Source organism: Eptatretus burgeri, chromosome 3 (assembly GCF_056783735.1).
Source record: "Eptatretus burgeri isolate ZD-2024b chromosome 3, Ebu_testis_v1, whole genome shotgun sequence".
Classification (NCBI taxonomy): Eukaryota; Metazoa; Chordata; class Myxini; order Myxiniformes; family Myxinidae; genus Eptatretus; species Eptatretus burgeri.
Window position 1 is genome coordinate 86,638,475 of NC_140963.1, and position 15,566 is coordinate 86,654,040.

General features: G+C 42.3%; 1 protein-coding gene and 1 long non-coding RNA gene across 4 annotated transcripts in view; one reads left to right on the forward strand and one right to left on the reverse strand.

Annotated features, from left to right (window-relative positions):
* Window positions 1-4,195, forward strand: part of LOC147030377 (uncharacterized) — a 5,658-nt gene extending 1,463 nt beyond the window's left edge. The window contains exon 2 of the long non-coding RNA XR_015056328.1: window positions 3,881-4,195. This is a non-coding gene — a long non-coding RNA (uncharacterized LOC147030377). The remainder of the gene's footprint in view (window positions 1-3,880) is intronic.
* Window positions 1-15,566, reverse strand: part of AAMP (angio associated migratory cell protein) — a 53,506-nt gene that overhangs the window by 34,763 nt on the left and 3,177 nt on the right. For 2 of the 3 annotated variants that reach the window (XM_085874358.1, XM_085874359.1), the window contains exon 2: window positions 6,794-6,895. The exons of the other annotated variant lie outside the window; for it this stretch is intronic. In XM_085874358.1, coding sequence (XP_085730484.1) covers window positions 6,794-6,895 — 102 coding nt within the window. The remainder of the gene's footprint in view (window positions 1-6,793; window positions 6,896-15,566) is intronic. 3 annotated transcript variants of the gene reach the window in all.

The following is a 15,566-nucleotide window of genomic DNA, read 5'->3' on the forward strand; positions in this document are numbered from 1 at the left end:
GGCACAAACTTTGTTATTTTCACATCAGAGAAAACTCAGTGGTCACTCAGTTTTTTTTTTTACAGCCTCTCATCCGGGTTGGGCTCCCTCCAATCCTCAGACCTTCCCTAGCTCTTCCTTGGAGATAAGCAATCTTCCAATAATCCCATCCTTATGAGGAGAGGAGTTTGGGACCATACTCTGTGCAGAGCGTTGGTGCTGCCTAAGCAGTCTCCTTGTCTACTGAGCACAATCCTGGACGGGTCACCACTCCGACACAGTATACCAGCATGCTGGCACTCATTTTGCCGACCTCGGATGGATGACAGGCCGACTTAACCCCACCTGGTATTAATTCACCAGCTGAGCGGGATTTGAACTCAGGACCCTGGGATCCAAAACCCGCCACCCAAACCATTAAGCCAACACCAGGCATATACAAGTGGTGAGCTACCATCTCATGTCATCATCCTCCATTCCTACCCATTAACTCTACCTAACCAAACTTTTTCCTTTTTTCTACAGTTACGCTCATGAAAGAGATCTCGCTTGCACGCACACACACCTTGGGGGAGTAACTTCCCGGTATTCTCGAGGTGGCGGCAACTAGTTTTGGTGCTTTTCTCTCCACAATAAGTGTGGCATTCTTTAGGAAGAAGCCCTCCCCCTGCCCATTCTCATTCTCCCTCCCCTTCCCAAAGGATGCCAACTCACGGGGTTTATTCATGCTCTATCCTCAAAATGAGGATTATTCGCATGGAAGCAGCACATACCATTTTTGAAATGTTTGGTATGACTCACCTTGGGTCAGAATCTGCCTGGAGATATCCTCGACTATGTTGTATGTAACTAACCCTATGTTGTATGGTGTTGTATGGTGGCCCCACTCAACATTGCCTTTTTACCCCTGCAACCCCACTCTTCCATGAGTCCCTCCATTTTATTAAATTATGACATTCTGGGTTAGTCAAGTTGATATGGTCAACTATAACTAGGGATGGAAATTCATGGGTCTTAAATAACATGTCATGGGGGTGTTTTAGGGTGGCAGCCTCATATGTGCAAACGTTCACACTTTGGGGAAAGAGTCCACAAAATTAAAGATGATTGCTTTGTGCTTTCAAGAACATGTTCTGTGGGTTATTGGTAGATGGTCGACCAAGTAATTTACTATTTATTACTTAAGTAAGCAAAGATGTGTTGGCTTTTTAGGAGTTCCCAACTGAGCACAGCTCATTGATGGTGGAATCACATGTTAAATTCCTACATACTATGTCGATTCATCCTTTGTCAACTCACACCCTTAAACAGTTACACAAAACTGGACTGATGTCTTCTAAAGTCTTTGTTTTGCACATAATGCATGTGGCAAGCTCCACCATGAGAATTAAAATGGTCAAAGTAAGTGAAAAGTAATGCTCTCATTGACAAACATCAATATCCTCTCTGATGAGATCACTAAAAAAATGCATATCAATATGATTCATGTTTAAAATAGAACCTTGTAAAATATTTCACCAAATACAAAGACAAGTTAAAGGAAAGTGAAGAGAAAAGAAAAAGTGCAGTGTTAAATAAATGCAACAAAGGGATGCACCAAATAACTAAGTAATTAAATATAGTCTCATCAAATCATAATGAGTGCAAAAATCAGAACGTTGATTGAAATATTATACACAACCTCCGTCAGAAGCTGAACCCTTCACCGGCGCAAAAGAGGGTGACTGGATGGAATTGGGGGGGGGGGGGGGAGAATGGATGGGAGAGGTTGATACAGGGTGGGAGTGAATAGCATACCGGAATCAACGTTTATATCGATTTCATTCATTGTTCTACAAATTGCTACGTATCAACCTCGGGGCACTGCAGCAAGTGCACCAGGAATCTGCAGGGTGTCATGGCAGAAAATAAATAAAGACATTGATGTGCCCTTTGTGTTGTTATAAGGATGAAACCATCATATGACAGGAGACGGAAGGGCAACTTTAAGGAATATATAATAATCCCTAATGTCTACCTCAAGCACAATAATACGAATTAAATGCCACATTCCTAATAATCCACAAATTAAACAAGTACAAATGTCACAGCCAACAATGCAGCGACAAGTTAACTCACGACTCTCGATATGGCAACTTATCTCAAGCAAGCAATTCGTACAGTCATCCCCAGCGGGTTATAAATAGGTGAAAGGTTGGCAGTGAGCACAGTTGAAAGCACCTAGTCCAGAGGGTGCGCACACATGATGAAGCCAATTGGAAAGTCACATTTTAGAAGACCTCAGAAGGTGAAATCCTCACATCACTGAAGCATGGAGAAGAAGCTGAGTCCACAGGTAAAGTTGTATCAGAGATGATGAAGGTGGAAACTCCAAGCTGTAAAGGACAATGTGTTACTTGAAGGAGAGGAGAGGTTAGAGGAATGAATAAGCTCCAAGAGTATGGTACCAGTCAACCTGCTGAATGCCTTCTTGAAAAATGCACGTAAATCACCCAAAATGGTGCCAACGAGGGTATACAAGCTTTGAAATCTTTGCCGATATAACAGCAGTGCAACGTCCAACAGGTAGATTCCACAAGAAGAGGGAGTTCAGCAAAGAATACCTCACAGGGTATGATATAAGAAGCGAAGCTGAACCTCCACAGACCAACGCACAGTGGGTTGAAGTTGATCCGTCGTGATCAGGGAATGGGTGAGTCACTGAACCATCCCAGGTTCACATCCAGAACACCCCCAATTCCTCCTTCACTGGGTATGTCGATTTTAAAATGATTTGCAATGCTTGAAAACGAGCATGACAGCTCTGGAGAATGTGCGTGCCATTGCCGTTCTCCCCTTGTTCCTTGTTATATGTATTTGCTCAAACACGAGCCTCGACATGGTATACAAAAAGAAGAAATAACAATAAAACAAGCAGTCATAGACTGGTACTTACGAAATCGTCAACTTGACCTCTGACCTTGTCTAATAAAAGCTGTCTTGAGAGAATGTAGCGATACAAACCAGAAGTTTCTACGATGATTCTGTACCAAACCAAACCATCAAAAATCGTAACATTGACCGAAACAAAAATCTCCATTTCTCCACGCAATTATTTAATATTATTTTATCAAAGTCACAAAACCGTAACATTCGGCCATCCACCAACAATCTTTACATAATCCAACGGCTTAGCGAGTCAGGCATGCGACGATAACCGTTATTGGGATTAAAATAATGACTTTTAAACACCATCTTTATCGAAAACACCGTCAGCGCGCACACGCAAAACCTTTACGTGACTCAACGACACGTCTGCTCGAGCGCGCTGCACCATGTGACGAGCCGTGACGCGGCGAGTGAAATATTTTTTATACAATCTTAAAACGTCTCCAAAACATCCGATTTTTACCAGAATTTCGACAACCGAGTGTTAAGCGTCCTAAGCGATTGCAAAAATCGAAGACAAAATTAAAATCGAAGTTAAAACGAACTCGTAACGTCGACCGAAGCAAAAATACTCCATTTCTCCACATGAATTTACGGAATTATGTTTGACCTCACTGTGACCTTGACCTTTGACCGATTTTGACCAAAATCTAATCAGCGCTAGCCATCACCCTCCTGAATCACGTGGTGTAATTTGACATTGGTAGCTTCTTCCGTTCTCGAGTTATCGTGGTATTGACTACATGCTTGAATCCCACCCCCCCCAACTCCCCCACTTTTTGCCTTCGATGCCCTTGTATCACACAAGCAGAGGCAATAATTGAAAATTCAGCTCTAAAGTGTGTCCACAAATTACTGCTCCAAATTCAAACAGCAATAAAATAAAAAAAATTCATGGGATACAATGATGTGGTTTGGTACACATGAAAGAGCATTTCTTGAAGTCTTATTGACTTTTCGTTTTCGTTTCCAGGTGTTGCGTGTGACACGTGAAATCACATTTACTTCAAGTGGCATCACAACAAAAAGTGCAGTGTGTTGCCTGGTTTATGGAGACCATATCAGCTACACAGGTTAAACAAAGCTTCAGGATGACATCTGGAAGGAAGGCAGCCACGATCAAGAAAAACGATTTGTGAGTGACACAAAAAGTTTATGGAAACTCATAACATCCTGCAAGGGGCAAGCAAGAAGGGGGCAAGCCAGCCAAGTACAAGTGGTTGTTGGTGTTTCGTATGCTGCCTGTGGCTGAGGTTGCATCATTTTCTGGAAGTGTGGCTGTGCCACTGACGTAGTACCCGTTACCAGTAATTCGGTACTCATTTTGCCAGCCTCAGAAAGATGGCAGGCTGAGTTAACCCACCTGGTGTTATTTCAATGGCACGACAGGGGCTCAAACTTGAGACTCTAAGATCTGAAGCTCGCCACCTTAAATGTTAAGCCAATATCAGGCTTAGCACAAGTGGTGAGGACGTTGAACATGTCCGTCAGTTGTTTGAGCACAGCCCCCATATAATAAGATGATAAATGATCTTGACGAATTTTGACAATAAAACTTTGAGAAACGTTATTTCACATGCAGCAAAATGCTTTGTTGTATCCCATTTCATTTTTTTATTATTACAGTTTGAATTTGGAAATGTAATTCGTGGACATCTTGAATAATTGACCAGCAACAAAAGCAAATAAATAAATAAATAAAATCACTCATAAAAATCTCACATGGCAAAACTGAATGGCACTCGGCAGAGCACATACCTCCACCAGGCTGAATAGTTTACATTTTGTATGTCACTGATAGGTCGGATCTGAATCTGGACATTAACGAAAATTGAATCGGCTTGTTCTCGTCACCAAACCAACTCATCCACCTAGTTTTGTCATAACTCACCCACAACTTTTTGATATCTTATGCGATGCATCATTTTTGGCCCCATCTCTGTGGTGAAGAATCACTTGAAAAATTCTCATGTCCAAATCTAGATTACAATCTTCACCAAAATCGAATCAATTCGTCCTCGTCACACTCCCAACCTGTCCAAAAGCTTTCTGCAGAATCCATCCATAACCTTTTGAGATATTTTGCTATACTGTATATCGGTTTTGGCTCTATCAAGCTCAATGGTGAAAAATATTACTTGAAAAATTCTCAGTTCGAGATCTGGATCCAGATTCAATTCTGCACAAAAATTTAAACAATTAGTCATTGTCACATACCCAACATGTCCACAAAGTTTAATCTGAATCCGTCCATAAGATTTTGAGATGTCATGCAATATCGTTTTTAGCCCCATCTCTCAATGGTGAAAAATCACTTGAAAATTAAACAAATCTCGTATCTGGATCCAGATATTTACCAAAATTTAATTGATTTGTCCTTGTCACACACCTAACCTGTCCACCAAGTTTGGTCTGAATCCATCCATAACCTTTTGAGATATTGTGATACATATCGTTTTTGGCCCTATCTCTCAATTATAAAGAATCACTTAAAAAAATTCTCAGATCTGGATCTGGATTCAGATCTTCACCAAAATCAAGCGTTGCTGTCCTTGGCCGGTCAACTACATACACAAAAAAAAAAATCAGAACGATTGCTTGAAAACCGTGGCCAAAAATTGTGACAAACAGATAGACAGAGACAGACAAACAGACAAACGGTACAGACAAACATACTTGGCAAAAACAAGAAAATAGAATTGATGCAAATGCAGATATGGATATGGCTCCGTCCTTGTCAGATGTGTGAGGGGTCTCAAGGTTCTATGGTGTCTTAGGGGTCTATCGGGTCTTAAAGCATCTTAGGGTTGTGAAGGGTTTCATGGTTTTTGAGAGGTCTTAAAGGGTCTTGAGGTTCTAAAGTGTCTTAAAAGGGTATTAAAAGCATCGAAGGGTTCGAAGGGGTCTCAAGGATGTTGAGGGTTGAAAGGTATAACAGGGTCTAACGTAGTTAATGCACATACAATCTGTGCAGACAAATAGACAGACAAACAGACAGACAAACAGACAGAGCAAAAAGCAAAATCGATGCAACCAACATTAAAATCACCCCTTAATGCTTAACAATACACAAACTAGATACAAACCAAGTGAATGAATGTTAGATGTTATTCAACTAGCTTATAAGGTCTTCATGCACACAATAGGAAATATACATGGTGTTTGACAAGACAATGAAGAGAGTTGGTCAGGCAAACTGGAGGTAGAGCGAGGCTATATAAGATCATGGTTTTAGATTGTGGATGACCTGAAATGGTGGTGAGCAGCATGGGAGATTCCAATGATCTTGAAGGTCTTGGTTTCCATGGTGTCAAGCTGAGCAAGGTGTGAGGCAGAGGACCCAGCACAGAGGGGAGAGCAGCACTCAATCAAGCTGCTGATGAAAGCCTTGTAAGTGGGTGGATAGGAGTTCAGGTGTGCCAAGGAAGGACTGTGTACGATAGAGGATGCCGAGACAGCGACTGGCTTTGGAGGCCAACTTTGAAATGTGGTTTCCCAAGAATGATCGTGAGACACAGGAGTTTGAGCGAGTGAACTTCCTCAAGAGGATTGTGAAGTAAGTTACATTATGCTTATTCTGAAACATTCATGAAGGAAAAAACTCCAACACCAAGCATTTATTAACCCTTAGGAGTCATTCCCACAACACTATATACTTATACCAAGTTTGGTCAAAATCTTTTCAGTGGTTCACAGATTATCATAGCAATAAAAATTCGCTAAATAAACATGGATGGACGCACAGCCAGACAGGCAAGGCAAAAACCTAATGCCCTTGGAACTTTGGCTGCAGAGGCATAAAAAAACACCAAAGAACAAAATTCACAAATTGACGGAACTTTAGCACTTCAATCAATCAAAGAAGGAATACAAATGACTTTCTCACCATCATGTAACGAAACAGTCAGGTCACTGTCATCATTTGCACCTCCCTCAACGTACGATTCATCTTCCAAATCCAAATCACAAACTTCATTTGCGAGATCACCTGGAATCAGGTTAAAAGTAAGTCAAAAAGTTTCTCCCGATCATGTCCTGCACCGACAGAATTCCAGAGATGTTAGTGATCCTTTTCTATATCTACGAGGAGGTCAAAAACCGAACAATTAGAAGATTATACAAGACGGAGTACATTTAAATTCACAGCTGAATCAACAAGATTTTGTGAAAAACCATCAAAAAAATCAGAAAAAGAAACAAAAAATTTTTTTTGAATCTCGAGAAAAATATAAAAAACGATTTTTTTTTTTTTTTTTTAAAATCAAACGTTTCCAAGAAAAAAAAATTTGATATGCATTAAAAAAAAAAAACATGGAATCATTTAACTTTACAAGTTACCTTTATGGAAGTTACTCTTTGCAAATCATTGAAGATAATTTTTGAAAAAGGGGGAAGCAGTTGGATTATTATTTTTAGCTTTAATAGTTATAGAGGATGAAATGGCTACGTGCTAAAAAGTTGTGGAGGTCAAGTTTCAATGCGTATTTGTAAAGGCAGGGGCACACGATTCTGCCATATTTGTGCACTCAATCAATTAATAATCTTGAATACAGTGTTTAATATTTTGGGGTAATCCTTTTCAGTATAACACACGTGTACACACAGGTGCGTCACATGATCTTCCAGGGAGACGGCCCTTCTCCCCTCCTGTTTGCCTTGCTCTGGACTCACTGAGCAACCTCATCAATGAGCAAGGACACAGATACACCCTAACATCCAATACAGTAGAACAACACCCAAAGAAAGAGGAAAGGTGACACATGTGCTGCACATGGATGATTTAAAACTCTTCACAGCAAACAACGAAAAATTGGCCAGGAGACCCAAAATTAGTGAAATAGTACTCCGAAGACTTTCAAATGGAATTTGGCCTGGATAAGTGCGCCAAGTACATGTTCCTCCAAGGTCGACCAACAAAAACAGACAACGTAAAAAGTCGACCTTGATACAACAATACAGCAACTTGAAAATGAACCATCATACAAATACCTTGCAGTTGGAGTACAACAGGGTCACCAAATATGTCACAAACAAATGCACAAAACAACTACCATCCGTTGAAGACAAAGTCTTCGATATCCCCCGCCATAGTAAATGAGGATTAACAAACTTATATTCCCTAAGCGTGTGCAATATGTATGTGAAGTTTCCCCTTGATCTGACCAGCCGTTCTGGAGAATATGTTTGAAGGTTTTAGGGTAAATTCAATATGGCCGCCAAACCATGTGACCTATCAATTAAAAATTAACAAACTTCTGAAAGGATGTGTTGGGGAAAGTGTATGTGAAATTTTGCCTCAATCTGTCCAGCCGTTTTGGAGAAGAAGATTTTTAAAATTCGTTAAATTTCAATCAAAGATGGCTGACGAAAGGTGTTAGACATCATATCATAAATTTACATTCTGCCTCCAATCCTCCAGTGGAATACGTGTGTGAAGTTTCGTGTTAATCGGATGAGGTGCGTTTTTCTATCCAAGATAGCCGCCAAACCATGTGACTTGTGATGTCATCATTTTTACTATGTATGCAGACATGATGGAAGATGATAGTTGCAAATTTTTGCTTCGTTAGGTTATGTGATTCCAGAGAAAACATTATTTAATATTTTTCTTGAATCCAACATGGCTGCCAAACCATGTTACCTATCAATTAGAAAATATCAAAAGGCACCAGTTCACCACTTGCTTGATATGTGTATCAAATTTCGTAAATATATCTTGAGGAGATTTGTAGTTAAGCTCCGGAAACGAAATGTGACAGACGGACGGACGTTACCCATTTCTATATCCCCCGCCAACTTCGTTGGTTGGCGGGGGATAATTACCAAAGAATACATGCATAGAACGAGGCTGATCCTGAAAACATACCTTTCTCAAAGGAACAAAATCAAAGCCATAAACCAACTTGCAATACCATTATTCCAGTATAGCTGTGGAGTAATATGAACTGGCCACAAGCGGAGACGAAGTGAGACCTCAAAACAAGGAAACTCCTCACCATACACAAAATGTTCTATAAAAATCAGCGCATCCCGAGAATGGACCGGCTGAGACGAGGAGAAAGCAGCCTGATGGAGCTCAACCAAATGCAACTGCAAGATTGGCTGAGTACGTGAATAGTTCAACAGACCACCAAATTTATACGCAAATATGACGACAGGAAGCCAGAAAAGGTATCCCTAACCCACCTTGCAATTTTTTTTCCAAAAACAAGCGAGCAGAAGAAATCACACTTGAAACTGAAAACAGCAACACTGCAAAAAATACAAAAGAAAAATATAAAGTTAAATATCAACAGATATACACTGACAACTGGGAGAACAATAAAAAAGCAGGAAGATGTTAAAAAAAACAAACAAAAAACAAACAAACAGAGTTGGACAGATGCGGCAGAGACAAAGATGATCATTGGAATGGCTGAGAAGAGATCAGCTCAACTGGAATGGAGAACAAAGCATAGTAAATGCCCAAGACCAAGATCACTACACCAGTGGCTTAAAGAAAATGGCAGGACAGAGTCAATCGGACAGGTGCAGGTTCTACAATGTCGAAACAGAAAGCACAAGCCACCTCCTGTGGGGATGTATAAAAAAAAACTCGCGTAGAAAAACTGTACACGCAAAGGCACAACAGACTACATTAAGAGTACAAACTCTCCCTGTCAAGGCTGGACTGCCCTGAAGCAGTGTTCTAGGATCCATCCTATTCCTAATCTTCATCAACGACCTCCGCCATGCTGTTGGAATTTCCCCCATTCTCCTTCCGGTGTTCCTTTTCCCTTTATCTATTTACTGATGACTCCACCCTCTGCCATGACATCACTCATCCTCCAGACAGGCAGGCAGCAGCCTCTTCCCTCTCTTCAGACCTTGACAAAAATCACAAACTTGTCTCACACTTGCAATATGTCTCAATCCTGATTAATCCCACAAACTCACGTTCCCACTCTCTGAAAGGACCTTATGTCACCCCCCCCCACCCCTCTATTCAGTCACTCAAATTATTGGGGTCTCGCACTCAACCATGACCTGTCTTGAGCAAACCACATTTAAAAGCTGGCCTCCAAAGTCAGTCACCGACTACGCATCCTCTGTCGTGCAAAGTCCTTCCCTGGCACAGCTGAGCTCCTATCCACTGACAAGGCTTTCATCCACAGCTTGATGGAGCATTGTTCTCCCCTCTGTGCTGGCTCCCCTGCCTCACACACCTTGATCAGCTTTATGTTGTGGAAACCAAGGCCTTTCTCACAATCATTAGAATTTCTCGTGATGAAGCAGAGTCTGTGGGTGTATCACTTCACCATCACAGACTGGTCTGTAGTCTCTGTCTTCTTCCACCTCATTTCTGGTCTTCCACCCTCTGCCCTCTGTGCTTCGTCACCCCCTAGGTATCTGCAAGATATACGCAGCCCACCAGCAACCCCCTCCAAGTGAAACTGCCTAAATCCAGAATCACTGCTCACCTCCACTCATTTGTGCCTCTTTTTTCATACCTGTAGAACTAACTTCCACATTCTCTTCAATCTCATTCTTCCCTCCAGGTCTTCAAGACAGCTGTTCACCACCATCTCAAATCATCGCCCATCCAAAATCATGATCTTTTCAACACCAGTTAAACCTCAACCCAAACAGCCCCAATTTTTACTTTTGTATCCATCTTGTCCACACCTTGCATTCTCCCTCCCCTCATTGTTACCTGCTTCCCTCGTTTGTCCGTCTCCGTCTATTTTCTCCCTCCGCCATGCTGTTGGAATTTCCCCCATTCATTCAAAAGGTGTTCCTTTTGTTATGTTGTGAACTGTTCAATTCGGTGTTCTTGCTCTTCCACAAGCCTTTACTTTGCATACAAAAAATAATATAAAACAAGTAATCCACTGGCACATTTGTACAAATTACAATATCCCACTTCCACATAACCAATGGAAACACGAACCAAAAGCAATCACTGAAAACAAGGAAATAATGCTCACGAACGACCTGATGATCCCATCCAGCGTGAACATAGAAAACAAAGCACTGCGATCAGACATCATTCTCAGATACAAAAAGCAAAAGAAGGAATTGCTAAATGAGGTTTCAGTAACCAGTGATTTTGGTCTAAATAACGCAGACATCAAGAAAATGACCAAATATCAAGACCTCAAGAATGTAATGAAAAGACCCTGGAAGTTGAAGAATGCTGAAATTGTACCGGTGATCAATGAAGCAACGGGAATGATGAAGAAGAACCTCACAGAGATCGTAAAAACCATCCCTGGAAACGTTACCACAAACAAACTACAGTTGGAGGCTGTTCGGGTCTCAGTGGTGATCCTGAAAAAGCCCTCGGGATAAAACTTTAAGAACAAGAAAACTTCACAACTTGGTCCATGAATTGGGATCACTTACCAAAACGGAGGTGGGTACTTCGAGACCTGGAAGGACTACGTTCCACCTTCTGAAATCCACGTTTGGACACGATGCAGGCACGCAACCACAAGCAAAATAAAATAAAATAATAATAATTAAAAAAAAAAATCACCTGATAACCGGAACCACATGAAAATCGATTGCCGATCATTTATTTCAATGATTTGGAGAACTTTTCAAAACGAAAACATGACACTAAGTTTGAAGGTAATTCAAGCAGATGAGACTCTCTCAGAGTTATTACCTCCGTCACCAAAGGTGGGGACGGACGTTATGTTTTCAATCCTTTCCGTCTGTCTGTTTGTCTGTGAGTACGATATCTCAAAAAGATGTGGACAGATTCGGATGAAATTTGTTGGGCAAGTTCAGTGGGTGACAAGAAAGAATTGGTTCGATTTTGGTGAACATCCGGATCCGGATTCAGATCCGAGAATTTGTTTTTACGTGATTCTTCACCAGAGCAATAGGGCTAAAAATGAAATATAACATGATATCTCAAAAAGTTATCGATGGATTTGGACGAAACTTGGTGGACAGGTTGGGTGTGCGACAAAGGAAGAATTCATTCAATATTGGTGAAGATCCGAATCCAGATCCCTTATGAGATTTTAAAATTTTTTATAAATGATTCTTCCCCATTGAGAGATAGGAATAAAATTATATATGTTGTTGTTCGTCTTTCGGCTGCTCCCGTTAGGGGTCGCCACAGCGGATCATCCGTTATTATTCGCATACTGATTTGGCACAGGTTTTATGCCGGATGCCCTTCCTGACAACCCTGGTCGCCTCTTACTAGACAGAGATAAGGATTGGGTTTCACCATGATTTCAGGCTGTTCTACACCCTCTCATAGCGTGGCCCAGTGCAGAGTTCCCGTCCTCAAGCGATCCTCCAACCCAAGCCTCCGAGTAGCCAGATGACAGGCGCACGCCACTACGCCCGGTGGATAAAATTATATATAGATATATATATATATATATATATATATATATATATATATATATATATATATATATATATATATATAGATATATATATATATGATATGTAAAAAAATTGTGGATGATTTATGAGAAAACTAGGTGGATAAGTTGGTAAGGTGACAAGAACAAGCGGATTCAATATCGGTTAAGGTCCAGATCCAGATTCGCCTTCCAATAGGATTGAAAATGTAAACTGTTCAGCCTGGTGAAGGTCTATGTTCTACCGAGTGCTGTTCTTGTTCGTTCTGTTTCGCCAAGTGTCGCTCTATGATCAAACGGAAGACCAAGTACTGCACTGGAGTCATCAGGAAGAACCTGAAGAAGTAAAGAGTAAAGATGGATTCCTCAGGAGGAACCGGGATAGGATTCGGGTTTCATTTGCAACTCCACGACCCTCCAACCCACCCAGGCGCAGCCAAGTGGGCCTTACAGAAAAATTTCTGCAAGAACTCACTTCTTACAAGGAAAGATATAGAAAGAGAGAAATAAAGAAAATGCAAGAATTAGAATGAATGAAGAGAAATGTGAAAAAGTAGAACGAACAAAGATGTCGGGAATGTAACAGAATATATATGGTGTTCCTTATGTGGACCAATAAATGAAGTGTCACTTCCGCTTGAGCCAGACAGGTGTGTATGGTCGATGCTGTTACATGGTGTCAGATAAGCGAACCATACGCCGCTCCTCCTGGACCAATGAATTTTAAGGCATCGAATGCTGCCGATGCATGGGGCAAGTGGGCTGCACGATTCTCCAACGACTTCAAGGCCGCTGAGCTCAAGAAAAAAAAAAAAAGATGCTAACGTGCAGGTGGCCATTTTGCTTGAATTGGCGGGACCGGATTCCCCGGCTATTCACAAGACATTTACCTTTGCTGAAGGTGACGATGTGAATGATTATGACTTGGTGCTGCGGAAGTTCACGGATTACTGCAGTACAAGGAAAAACGTTGTGTACGAGAGGTATCGTTTTTGGAAACGTGACCAGGAGGAGGGTGAGATGATCGACCAATGGCTTATTGAACTCGACACAGGTGCCCAGGCAAACGTGATCTTGCTTGCTACCTTGACTATTGCAATGCCTGAGCACACCATAACACGCACCAACATCATTCTCACTGCTTTTGGTGATGGCAAGATTCAGCCATTGGGTACAACAGTGATTCCCTGCAAGCACAAAGGGCAGGACTGGAGAATCGAATTCTATGTAACTGAGAAAACCACTGTGCCCATACTCTGGAAAAACGCATGTGAGAAGCTGGGCCTTATCAAGCATATAGATTCACTGCATGCTCCACTGACCAAGGAAAGGCTGCTCGAGCAATACACAGATGTGTTCACAGGCACTGGTCAGTACAGGCAGGAGTACGAAATTGAGCCGAATCCAGATGTCACGCCGACTGTTTCGCCAGCCAGACGTGTTCCCTATGCAAAGTATGAGAAGCTGGAAGATACTCTGGAGCTGCTGGAGATACGTGGTATCGTGGCCAAAGTCGACAAGCCCACCGACTAGGTTAGTAACCTCGTAATCACTGAAAAAAAAAGATGGCCGCATGAGAATCTGCCAAGACGCAAATCCGTTGAATCATGCAATCAAGCGAGAGAGATCCACAATGCCTACACCAAGTGATGTGCAAAGATAACTGAACAACAAGGTGGTCACAATAATTGACATGGCTGATGGGTATTGGCATGTGAAGCTGACAGAGAAGTCCTCCTACCTGTGCACATTTAATACATCCTGGGGAAGGATGAGGTTCTGCCGCATGCCTTTTGGCATACTGTCAGCGAGTGAAATCATGCACAAGAGAAACCAGGAGGCCTTCGGCTACATTCCGGGTGTGCAGGTTATCGCCGACGGCATGATCATTGCCGCTGAAACCGTGGAAGAACATGACCAAATATTGCACAAGGTTATGCAGAGAGCTCGCCAACAACAGGTGAAATTCAACAGGACCAAGGTACAGTTTCGAGTGCCCAAAGTGCTGTACATGGGCAACATCATCACTCCAGAGGGACTGACACCAGACAAGTCCAAGATCCGAGCAATTGCTGACATGCCTACACCAGAAAACAAACCAGCACCTCAGCGCCTGTTGGGAATGGTCAAATACCTAACGCAATATATACCGAACGAATTGGAGACCATGGCACTGCTCAAGAAAGATGCAGTCTGGAGCTGGGAAGCAGAACACTCACAAAGTTTCAACAAGGTCAAAGCAGCATTGGCAACAGAACCCGTTCTGAAACACTACGACGTCTCCAAGCCGGTGACAATCCAAGTGGATGCGAGCCAGAGTGGGCTTGGTTGTTGTCTGCTCCAGTTGAAGCACTACGCATTATGGTGAGTGCCATGAGACAAGAGCAGATCCGAGCTGCAGCAGCTGAGGACCCTGACCTCCAGATGGTAAGGCAGACAGCCATGATGGGATGGCCAAAAAAGAAGCAGTGTCCGAGTGTCCTCCAAGACGACTGGCCGGTCAAAGATGAGGTACACATAGCTGATGGATTTCTGTGTGTTGGTGACCGCATTGTGATCCAAAGATCACTGAAGAGTGAGAAGCTAGCTCTGCCACGAGAGTCACATGGGAGCTGAGAAAACAAAAGCCAGGGCCGCTGGTGCTCTGTTTTGGCCAACATGACTGCAGACGTTGAACAGATAGTGGTCAACTGTGCAGTTTTCCTCAGCCATAGGAATGCACAGCCCAAGGAGCCATCGAGACTACACCCCATACCTGAGCTTGCATGGCAGAAGGTGGTAGCTGATGTCCTCACATATCAAAGCAAAGACCATCTCCTGGTGGGTGATTATTATAGCAAGTATCCGGAGGTGGTGGAGATCGAGAACAAGGCTGCCACCATAATTGTCGCTAAGATGAAGGAGGTCTTCGCACGTCATGGCATTCCACAAGAGCTCATGAGTGATAATATGCCGTTTGACAACCAAGAGTGCAGGTGGTACACGCGAAACAGGAATCAAACAGTTGACATCCAGTCCTGGATTTGCCCAGTCCAATGGCCAAAGTGAACGTTTTATCCATACAATCAAGAGGATGATGAATGAAGCTGATTATGACATTTACCTGGCACTTCTGGAGTACCGAAACACCCCATCACAGGTACATGATTCTTGCCGGCACAGATCTTAATGAGCAGGACTCTGAGATCCAAGATATCAGTCACCAAGCAGCTGCTGAAACCAGCAATAGATCCTAGAGCACAGTTGATGCAACAGAAGCTGAAACAGAGAGTCTATCATGACAGATCGGCA